Source organism: Ostrinia furnacalis, unplaced genomic scaffold (assembly GCF_004193835.3).
Source record: "Ostrinia furnacalis isolate ACB-3 unplaced genomic scaffold, ASM419383v2 OfSCF4239, whole genome shotgun sequence".
NCBI classification, from domain to species: domain Eukaryota; kingdom Metazoa; phylum Arthropoda; class Insecta; order Lepidoptera; family Crambidae; genus Ostrinia; species Ostrinia furnacalis.
In genome coordinates this window covers 93,713-105,575 of record NW_021134478.1, presented here as the reverse complement: position 1 = coordinate 105,575, position 11,863 = coordinate 93,713, and the positions used below count along the sequence as shown (strand labels likewise).

Below are 11,863 nucleotides of genomic sequence, written 5' to 3'. Positions count from 1 at the left end.
CTACCCGCTTAGTGACGAAGATTATGACGCCTTGCCGCAGTGATGGCCGACTACCCACATAATAATGGCGACGAGGATTGTGACGCCTTGCCGCAGTGATAGCGTATGTTTGACTTATGATTTTACTACATAAGGCTCGCACGATTGACATTTGTTGCGCGGGCGCCGACTACCCGCATAATAGTCGCGACGAGGACTATGACGCCTTGCCGCAGTGATGGCGCATGGTTTGACTTATGATTTTACTACTTAGGAATCGCGCGCATGCGTCACTTTTGTTTTTTGACAGTGACAGTGAGGGCGACAAAAGTCACCCGTGCGCGCGAACCCTTATATATTTTAGAACAATTTTTAAACTACCCTCGCCGCGATGGCCTTTGGTCTTTCCCGTAGTTATGGGTTGCTCGATTATGATGAGGTAGTTGACCCGTTATCCTCATTGTATTTTATTCTCGTGATAAAGGTATAGCCCGACCAGGAACATAAAAACCCTCGCCATGTTGCGGAAAACTAATGGTACTAATTTCTTTTAATGGCAACAGTAACTGAAAACTTCATTGTCATGTCACCTTGCATGTCAGTCTATTGCTGTCAAAGTGTAAACAAACTTTATTTTAAATGTGCGCAATTGATTTTGTTTATTTATTTATTTATTTATTTATTTTATTGGTCTGCCAACAATTGTACAATAATACTTGTATTATATTACTAAATTCTAACTTAATTTCTAATTGTACAATATATGAAATGGGCAAACACAGCATGCATAATAAAAGTAATAGTAGGTATGTTACTGGAGACATTGATCTACTTATCTAATAAGTGTGCTTGACGCCTAAATTTATTAATCGACATGCCAAATAAGTCTAGTTCAGTGCTGTACTCATTATACAATTTACAGAGTCTAGATATTGGGGAGTAGGATCCAGATACCGTTTTTCTGAAGGGCGGACACAGGATTTTGATTGGATATCTAGGATATTTGTAGGGAACTTTAATATTGAGTTTAGATAGAAGATGTGGACAGTCAACAATTCCATTTATTAATTTAAATAAAAATATAAGATCGAGTGCAGTTCTACGGTTTTCTAAAGGTTTCATTTTAAACTGATCTAGTCGTTTTGAGTAGCTCGGTTGTGAATTAAATTGCTAAAATCTTTTTATAGTCGTGAAAGAAAAATGGTTTACAATGTGTTAAAGTATTTGTCGAAGAGAAATACTAAGGGTTCGGACAATATTTTCATTGAATAATGTTTCCGACAAAGGTTGTCAAATTCACTGACATGTTTATCACATAGTACAGTCCACTATGAAAATTAGTTGTGGTTTGTTTCAACTACCTATTTTAAAATTTTTGTCACTTTCTAAGTGTTGAATTTTATGGAATTGGGAAAGAAGTACCGAGTTTGAAGCGTTCATGAGCAAACATTGCAGTTGAATATTCAAGTTCTGAATTTGATTATTGATGAATAATAAAATAAATCCTACTAGCTCGATTGATGTTTTCATTTAATTTATTTACACCAGGTTACCTATAATAATATTTTTTCGTTAATTCATGAAAATATCAAATTAGCCCGTAATCCTGAATCCTCGTACATAAAGTTAGCCTATTAATTTAACACAGGTACGACTGTACTCAGTGTTGCACTATCAAATGCAATTGACGCGCCTCTATGCCAGGGTTTTTATGTTCCTGGTCAGGCTATACTTTAATTATTATGATTGTAGAACCATTATTTGTGGTTGATTCTGAAAGTTTAATTCGAATTATAAACAAACAGCGTTTGGTTGTGATAACCTTCCCTAAATCTAAAAAATTTTTAGAACATCGTCCAGTCGTCGGTACATCAGAAAAGTATAAATATTGCAACTGAATGAATTGTAAACTCAATGTGCCGTCGTCTGTGCATCGAATTGAGTGGCCTTAGGTTTAGCCTTAGATATTCGTCGAGAAATTTATGAACACACGCACTCAATATGTGTGATAAAAGAAATAGGAATTATGAAACGATGGAAATATTAGTCACCTTGGAGTGTAATTTTATTTTCATTTTTTTTATTAATTTTTGTTCTTATTTTAGAATAGTGTGCGTGTAATTCTCGACGGATCGTAGTTAATTCAATTTAAAGCTCATTGTAAATGGAAAAAGGTCCAAGTTTGTTGAGTAGGTATTTAAATTTTAAAACTAAGTAGATAGTCAATTTCTAAGTAGTGTAGGTAGACTTTTGAAATAATTCATGTAGTAACAAACGAATCCCAATATCAAAATCGGTTTAGAATTTTAATAATATTAGTTAGAAAAACTGAGACTTTAATGCACAATAGTGTGGACATTTGACAGTACATCAAACTACTTTTTGCTGCAAAACAGCGGCTATTGCCACTGTATAAGATTCTATACATCTAGGGTTTAACCCAGTCAGTGCCTGAGTTATAGAAACGGCGCGAGAGGATGTTTTTGTGACGCTAAAACGTCAGCGAGACTTCAAATTTGTATGCTGTTATGTCATCTAAATAATCTATAATTAATCTATCTATCTATCTTCTATCTAATCTAAATATAGTATAAAAGGAGAAACTGACTGACTTAGTGACAGATCAACGCACAGCCTAAACGGCTAAACGTAGGCACTTGAAATTTGGAAGGGACGTAGCTTAGGTACCGTAGAGGTGCACTAAGAAAGGAATTCCCGAAATTCCCACGGGAACGGGAATTATCGGCAAAATCCTTTTGTATGAAAAATCTAAACCACTTAAGTTAGACGCTTGAATTTTGGCATGCAGGTACCTTAGTAAACCAAAAGCTTAGTTACAACAGGATATTGCGAAATTCCCACGGGAACGGGAGTTAGCAGGAAAAAACATTTGTATGAAAAAATCTAAACCGCGTAAGATAGATGAGGGGGGTAAAACGGGATCCACGCGTGCGAAGTCGCGGGCGGCCGCTAGTAATATCTAAATGTCCCCCTCCCGCGCCGCTCCCATGCTGGCACTGGCTGAGTTAAGCGCTTTAAAGTTTGATATGCTGTCGTCCGTACTCGATTTCTTCAACACTAAACACGAATTTTCTTCCAATTGAAATGTATTATTAGATAGTTGATTTGTTGATTTAAATAAAACATTGAATCCGTTTCAATTTATTTTATTTCGCTATCACTTTTCAATTGTTTCCTAAAAATAATAAATTAAACTAGTAATTGACAACAATTTGCTTTTAAACCAAAATTGTAACGTCTAGAATACAAACATTATAAGACATGCACGACATTGAAAATATTACATTCTCACTTGTGATACAAGATTTGTATCGTATCTGATACCAACACATTATGGCTCTTATTCTAAAACAACTCTGAAATTGGCCTGGTTATAGTCCGGTAGCCGAGCACGTAGAATTTCGTCCAATGACCCCAAGCTACCCATCCTTATCGTTCGCGCGTGTACTTACCACGTGCCGGCGACCGGGCTTTAGAATCTAGACTTTATTAAGGTTTTTTGAATCGACTTATAAGTTTTGTTTTAGAATAATGGCCTATAATGTGGTCTAATAATAGGTCTTGAAAACATGTTTTTTCTAGTTACGTACTTTTTATATTTTCAACATTCTCACAGCAAATTAATACTTAATATTAAATTTAAATATTATTCGAAAGTTTGCATTTATCTACTAAATAGCTTAAAAATAATCACAGTCATAATTAAATAGCTTATTTATATTACAAGCACAGATTTAATACTTAAACTCTATTTGGTTTTGAGTTACATGTAGAAGTAATAATTTTTGCATTATAGTAGGTCAGCGTCAAATAATTCGTGACACCCAGTGACCAAAAAAGTTTCACAACCTTATTCAAATTATAACAAAGGATTATTATTTCACTGTGTTCTGGGCGAAGAAAGTGTCCTCATTTCACCTCAAGATCATTTCACCTAGCTTCATTTTCCAGGTGTAGCAATTCACCTGGGTGATATCACCACTTTCTTCATCCAGATGATATCACCCAGGTGAACAAAGTGGAATAATCTGTAACAAAGACGTGTTGCGACTTGCGAACATTTTGGCTACTTCAAGTGTCACGCACTATTCGACGCTGACTGCACAACTAAGTACGTAAGGTGCTAGCTACCTTGTATAACAAAGTAATTTTAACTTGAATTCTAATACTTTATTAAACTACGTCTATTCAGGCACTTAAAAGGCATATTAATACAGGAATATTATTATCTTTTATTAAGAAAATAAAGAAAAATCATAATTACAGACTATTCTTCATACATTATTATTAAAACAATTATTATAATATGAGTCGATTCTTAGACGTGTTTATCTCTACATTAAACTAAGTTTGACAGGTTTCCACAGATGATAAAGCTATAATATTTAAAGACAGCTGTCAAATTTAGTTTGATTTACAGATTTTCAGAATCGGTCAGTTAAAAACCAAAAATTCGTTGTCACTTTTAAATTTGTGCTGAAATTATTCTAACAATTATTCTAAGGTCTAACTTGCTGAGCTTATGAACACATAAATATAGCTCTCTCTTGCTAATTTGGGATCCCTAAAAATAAATAGCAAAACTTACAAATTAGTCTGTCATTTTAGTAGACAATTGTAAACAAACACGAATGTGAATTTACGAATTTGTGTTTAAAATAAAACTTACTGCATGGTTTCTAAAACAACAGTTGAAATAATATAGTTATTTCACACTTTACACAAATAATTCAGCTACATTTGTTTGTTACTTTGGACAAAAACGTGCCACAGTTAAAATTTTTCACCTTGTTAAAAATCAAAAATCTTGTTTTACGCAGATGTTTTACAGAAGAAGAGAAATGTTCTAGACTCTATTCTAAATGCGATATCTCATAGGTAGATTCTGAATATGTTTAAAATTATATAGTCTCTGTAATCCATGAGATATCGTTTATAGAAAAAAAGTCTATAGGTACTCTAGTAAGATGTAATAATTCAAAATTATACTAGTGTAATTTAGAGGAATGGCATGTTGTATTTTCTACAAGCAGTATCATCTAACTACTGCGTTTTCTACATCGTTTTTCTCTGTACTTAAACGACAACACACGTTTTAGTGCATCGCTTATTTGTCGTGAAACCGTCGAACTAAAAGTACCAAATGACTACGCAAAAATTGCCTGACATACGCCATCTCGTACAAGATGGCGTCTAGACGTGACACAAGATGGCTGCCGCGTTATGGCGGCTCACGCGCTGTCGACCGGGCCTTGTTGCTTGAGGAGGTCCCAGTACATACCTCGCATTCGGACTAGTTCTTCGTGGGAGCCACTCTCTGCTACCACTCCTGAAACAGCAAGAATTAGTGTCATTTACGCATTACTATGAGGTCTCACAGTGCGCCTGGATGCACAGGGTGACACACGAACCAATCACAGAGCTCTATTCAACTCCGTGCTTTCGATTTGCTGCTTCACTTAAGCAAGCATCGTTTGTGAACACGGGCGTTAGTCAAGGACGTGTATAAAATAAGGATGGGGTTTGAAGGTCCAGAACTTAGCTTAAAGACCCGTCTAACTCTCTTCAAGCTTCTTCAGTCAGCAAGTGCAGTTGTGAGCGTATGTCAGAAAAATAATAAGCAAGCGTGAAATAGAGAAGTCGGTACTTCAGAGAAACAGGAAGGCGTCGTCTAGATATTATCGTGACTCGACAGATTTCAATGGATAAATTACTCTGTGAAGAATGATCAAGCCATAAACAAAAGAAGAAGAAGGTGTAAAGAAGTGACAGTGATGTGGACACACTACGCCACTTACTTACAGGACTTGGATGAACATGAAGACGATTCATAATCTCATCTGAACGAATTTTCCAATTTCTGTTGGTATAACAATGAAGATGGATACCTTTGTCTATAACAGCGATGGTGTCCGCATTCCGCACGGTGGCGAGTCTGTGCGCGATGATCACGGTGGTCCGCGACGCGGAGGCCACCTCCAAGGCTGCTTGCACCGTCTGAAAAAGTAGGTTTATTATTGGTTTGAGCTATCGACTCCCTAATTTCTTAGAAAAAGAGGATCTAAAGACTTTACTGGTTGTGTTTTTATGGCTCACATGCTGTCAATAAGTCTTTGAAACCTATTTTCAACGTCATCACTGAACCATTAGATGATGTTCAGACTCATTATAGCAGTCACCTGAAACCCTTAAAAAGATCCCTTGTTGTTATTTAGGTACTTTATCAACTACCTACTTACGATCTTCAGGTTTTGCTAAGGTCACAGCCAGCAGAGCAGAAACGCTACACATTGGCCTCGCATAAGTTTTTATAGAATGACTAAGATATCTTACCTTCTCACTATTGGCGTCGAGCGCGGAGGTGGCCTCGTCCAGCAACAACACCCGCGGGTCCCTCAGCAGAGCGCGCGCGATGGCCACGCGCTGCTTCTGTCCGCCTGACAACGCCGCGCCGCCGGATCCTAGCTCCGTGTCGTAGCCCTGGGGAAAGGTGATAGGATTATTTTAACGCTATCATCTAAGCCTGTACTACAGTGGTATGAAGTAAAATATGAGCGGATTCTATGGTTTCGATTTCAAGCAGTGAACATTTAGAGACTGATCATGATTTTAGCGAAAGACTCCACCATAAGGCGTATAATTCGATGCAATCAATCAGACATTTTTTTATGCTAGACAAGGCAGCAATACGCGATATGGCCCCTATACTTCTCGACCAAGAGCTAGTTTGTAATGTAAAATAGAATAGGAAAAACTCGTCTTACCAGTGGTAGTTGCGCAATAAAAGCGTGCACGTTAGCCTTTTGCGCGGCGTCGATGATCTCCTCTAACGGGACGGCGCGCGAGTTGTCCCCGTAAGCGATGTTGTCCCGTATGCTCCGCGACCGAAGTCGCGAGCAAGAGCTAGTTTGTAATATTAATATAGAATAGGATAATCTCGTCTTACCAGTGGTAGTTGCGCAATAAAAGCGTGCACATTAGCCTTCTGCGCGGCGTCGATGATCTCCTCTAACGGGACGGCGCGCGAGTTGTCCCCGTAAGCGATGTTGTCCCTTACACTCCTCGAGCGAATTGCGAGTAAGAGCTAGTTTGTAATATTTGTAGTACGGTAAAATAATCTTGTCTCACCAGTGGTAGTTGAGCGATGAAAGCGTGCACATTAGCCTTTTGCGCGGCGTCTATGATCTCCTCCAGCGGGACGGCGCGCGAGTTGTCCCCGTAAGCGATGTTGTCCCGTATACTCCGCGAGGGAAGTTCCGAGTAAGAGTGACTTTGTAATATTAGCAGGACAGGATAATCTCGTCTTACCAGTGGTAGTTGCGCAATAAAAGCGTGCATGTTAGCCTTTTGCGCGGCGTCTATGATCTCCAGCGGGACAGCTCGCGAGTTGTCCTCGTAAGCGATGTTGTCCCTTAAACTCCGCGAGGGAAGTCGCAGTCAAAAGCTAGTACTTACCAGTGGTAATTGAGCGATGAAAGCGTGCACATTAGCCTTTTGCGCGGCGTCTATAATCTCCTCTAACGGGACAGCGCGCGAGTTGTCCCCGTAAGCGATGTTGTCCCGAATGCTCCGCGAGAACAGCGCCGGCTCCTGCGCGACGAGCCCAAGCTGCGCGCGCAGCTGGCGAAGGGTTAACGAGTACTTGATGTCTTGCCCGTCCAGTTTCTGTGGGGGGTAAACAACAGGCAATCAGTCAGGAAAGAAAACATTGACATTTCCACCATACTCAACCGGTTAAATTTAATCGATATAAACTACTGAGATCGTTCTGCCTCCTTCCAAAGGTTGCTGTGCCCTAACTGGGTCCACATTGATCTGCTTGAATTGTAAGACCTAAATGCTAATGTGGTGAAGCAGTATTGAGTATTGAGTAAAGTTCTCGAATGGCGACCACGAGCCGGAGGACGTAGTGTGGGCAGGCCTCCCACTAGGTGGACCCACGATCTGGTGAAGGTGCCTGGATGCGGGCGGCGTAGGACCGGTCTTTGTGGAAATCCTTGGAGGAGGCCTTTGTCCAGCAGTGGACGTCTTTCGGCTGAAACGAACGAACGATGCAGAGATTTACTCTCCTTGGAAAGGTTACTTAATCAGATAATGTCTGCCGTTTTACTACGGATATAAGTCTTAGAAGAACTCGGGACTTGTCCTTATGGAGGAAAATATCCAAAGTAAATGACGTTTACTACTCCACCGCACCGTTCTGAAAGAATAGGTCTTTGCTATAACAGAAGTTGCAGTAGTACTAATAAGAAATGGGATCATTAAAGATCATTAATATCTGAAGATGTCGCCGGCGTTGGAAGTTGCAACTTTGATGGAGAAATAGAACTAGTTCTGATATTTTATATAAATTATATGATATCGGCGGCATCAGAATGGCTGTATCTGAACTGTATCTGTCGACCCTGGCTACACAAGTGACAAGTAGCATATTCCTTCCATGCTGTACTTGAGTTGAAAGCGTTAAAACAATCCACTTACAATAGATCCCGCGTCAGGGTCGTAGCTCCTCAACAACAGTTGCACAAGCGTGGACTTCCCGCAGCCAGAAGCGCCGACGAGCGCTAGCGACTTCCCCGGCTCCAGCCGCAGCCGCAGCCCGCGCAGCACGGGCTGGTGACGCCGCGTTGGATAACGGAACTCCACGTCTTCGAAGGAAAGCTCGCCTTTTGCAGTCTAGGAGAAAAATGAGAAATTAGATATAGTCACATTCAGCATTCTACTCAACTCCACGTCCTAAACGTTGCTTGTTAGGGTTCCGTAGCCAAAATGGCAAAAACGGAACCCTTATAGTTTCGTCATGTCCGTCTGTCCGTCTGTCCGTCTGTCCGTCTGTCCGTCTGTCCGTCTGTCCGTCTGTCCGTCTGTCACAGCCGATTTACTCGGAAACTATAAGTACTACAGTGATGAAATTTGATGGGAATATGTGTTGTATGAACCGCTACAAAATTATGACACTAAATAGTAAAAAAAAGAATTGGGGGTGGGGCCCCCCATACATGTAACTGAGGGATGAAAATTTTTTTTTCGATGTACATACCCGTGTGGGGTATCAATGGAAAGGTCTTTTAAAATGATATAAAGTTTTCTAAAAAACATTTTTCTTAAAGTGAACGGTTTTTGAGATATCAGCTCTCAAAGTCGTAAAAAGTATGTCCCCCCCCCTCTATTTTTATAACTACGGGGTATAAAATTCTAAAAAAAATAGAGGTGATGCATGCTAATTAACTCTTTCAACGATTTTTGGTTTGATCAAAGTATCTCTTATAGTTTTTGAGATAGGTTGATTTAACTGTAATTTTGGTTAAGTTATTGTGCTTACACTGAAAACGATGGCTGAACCTTATAAGATAGATCAAAAAATATACTACAGTATTGTACACCTTTTAAAATCCGCGATGATATAAAATCTTTATAATGTAGGTACTTTTTACGAGAAATATTAGCTTATTCAAGCAATACGCCATTAATCCTTATCCAGTAATGTACCTTAAATACATTGTGCATTTGATAAAGTTTAATATTACAAATGTGATTGTTGAGTAATAATAGGTTAAACATATCCATCGAACCAATATTTTTAAAACGCGTTAATCCTATAGATTATTATTACATCGATTCAAGAAGATCGGTCGCTCGCTGCGCTGCAGCGCGTGAGTTGCGGGGCGTGGTCTCGCGCGGGAGCGGGGATAAGATAGCTAACCGCGTCGACCCGAACGGGCAGACACGTGAGGGCAGACGTCGTTGTCACTTGTGCGCGCTAAGAGAATTTCATCGTTCCCATTTACTTCTTTCGCAAGTCGAATTTGGCGTTGAGACTTTTTAATATTGAATTGTACCTATTATAAAAAATAAGTAAGTAGGTATACTGGTTTAATAGGTGCTATTAAACCGGTCACGTACTAATAAATCCCCCAATAATATAAATTCCTTTGTTTTTGGTGCAAATTTTAGTGTTTCGTAGCAGGTTTTTAAAATTTCTAAAGCTTATTGTATATCATCTAACAATGGATACTTTAGATAATACGTTTTCCTACATTCTGAATTATAATAACTATATCGAAGATGATGTGGTTCGCGCATTTCATGAAAAGTTACTTCGGTGCACATCATTTAGACCGCGTGAGCTAGAATTATTTCAACACCCTGAACTGATTGAACCTGTACCTAAAAATGAGACGCACCTTCAAGTAATTTATGACGGTGACGTGGGATTAGTGGGGCACTGGAGTTGTATTTATTACATTAATGGAATACTGCGTGTGTACGATAGTCTTGTTGGTGTTCTAGGAAAATCGCAAAAAATATATGTAAAAGCCTTGTTTCCGTATCTATCGGAGTCATGTATTCAGTTTCCAAGTGTTCAGCGACAACCGAATACTATTGATTGTGGTTTGTTTGCCATTGCTTTTGCCACCTCTTTAGCTCGGAATATTTATAAATACATATATAAAATTAATATTCATACATAAAAGTACAAGGCAAAATATCGGGAGAGTTTAGGCTCCATTCACCAGGTGTATAAATTGACATAATAAGTTTATTATATTTGCTGCTACGGAACCCTTTGTGCGCGAGCCCGACTCGCACTTGGCCGGTTTTTTTTCAGTTCATTTAATTTAAAGTATCACTATAATCACTATTGACTAGTGGTATATCCGCAATTGTCACAAACTGCCTCATCATTCTTCATCTCAGCCACAGGACGTCCACTGCTGAACATAGGCCTCCCCCAATGATGTCCATATCGCCCGGTTTCGCCCGGTTGGCAGCGGCCTGCATCCAGTGCCTTCCTGTTGAATTCTGCTACCTCCAAGCGGTCATCGGTCGGTGGGTGGACGTCCCACGCTGCGTTTTCAGGTACATGGCCTCCACTCCAGAACCTTGCTGCCCCATCGGCCGTCAGTTCTGTGTAATGTACCCATTGCTACTTGCTTGCCATTATCAATGTTAGAGACTTTAGTTTGTAGACGGATCTCCTCATTTCTGATTCGATCTCATACACAAACTGCCTGCGAAGAATAATAAAGCTCGATTCACACATATCAGTGAAGCTACAGTTCCTTCAAGTGTTCGCTCAGTTCAGTATCAGTGCTACAGAGTTGCGTCAGTGAAATATTTTGAATATTTTAAAATGTCAGAGAGCTGTTTCAATGTTCTTGTTCAGAAACTATGAAGTTATTTTGTTTTTGATGCCGAGGCGGCGTCCGTGATCCGACAAAAAATATCGTCGTCAACGAATACGTCCGTGATTGCCGGTGTCGGCACTAACACTGGGAGCACTGTGTCGTCACTGACACTTACAAGTGGGGATGCGTTCATAGAAACTGTATGAAAGAATATTTCACACTGTGCCGGTACTAAATAAATAAATTTGATAATAAAGAAATAAAGAAATTTGATTTGATTTGTGTCTGAACTGTGACTCCACTGATATGTGTGAATCGGCCTTTAAGAAGAGCATCACTCACCCATCCGTCGATCTCGCGCGCCGTGGGCTCGTCGCGCACGGCGGGCTGGCGGCGCAGCGCGTGCAGGATGCGCGCGCCCGAGCGCCGCGCCGCCGCGAAGTTCGGCGCGAACGACAGCGCCTCCGCCAGCATCCACGCGCCGTAGATCAGCGCTTCTGNTCTGTGGGATTGATGGTGAAAACGGGCATAAATGATCTGATGATGATTTACTTACTTTCAGATAATGATTTACTGACCGTTTCAAACATGATTTTGTTCAAGTCCCGTTTTGAGCCTATCTTTTGATGCTGTTTTTTACAAATAAGCAGATTTCTGAATATTCTTGTCAAATACTTTTAAAGAAATCACTGCCTTGCAATTGGAGTACGTCGTACATCGTACGTGGAATGGCG

General features: G+C 39.9%; 1 protein-coding gene across 1 annotated transcript; it reads right to left on the bottom strand.

Annotated features, from left to right (window-relative positions):
- Positions 1-4,841: 4,841 nt before the first annotated feature.
- On the bottom strand, positions 4,842-11,623 carry LOC114359120 (phosphatidylcholine translocator ABCB4-like). Its single transcript, XM_028313375.1, has 6 exons — positions 11,472-11,623; positions 8,482-8,676; positions 7,456-7,665; positions 6,334-6,480; positions 5,889-5,997; positions 4,842-5,329 (listed from the first exon to the last, which is right to left on the bottom strand). Exons 1-6 carry the CDS (start codon positions 11,601-11,603, stop codon positions 5,232-5,234), a joined length of 891 nt encoding a protein of 296 aa, XP_028169176.1. The 5' UTR covers positions 11,604-11,623; the 3' UTR covers positions 4,842-5,231.
- Positions 11,624-11,863: the final 240 nt, after the last annotated feature.

Excerpts from the sequence above, each read along its gene's own strand:
- LOC114359120 (XM_028313375.1), bottom strand. The coding sequence starts at position 11,603 with ATGCTGGCGGAGGCGCTGTCGTTCGCGCCGAACTTCGCGGCGGCGCGG. Across the intron at positions 7,666-8,481 it reads ACCCTGACGCGGGATCTATT|AAACTGGACGGGCAAGACAT; the intron begins GTAAGTGGATTG and ends TACCCCCCACAG. Across the intron at positions 6,481-7,455 it reads TCATCGCTCAATTACCACTG|GGCTACGACACGGAGCTAGG; the intron begins GTAAGTACTAGC and ends ACCTTTCCCCAG.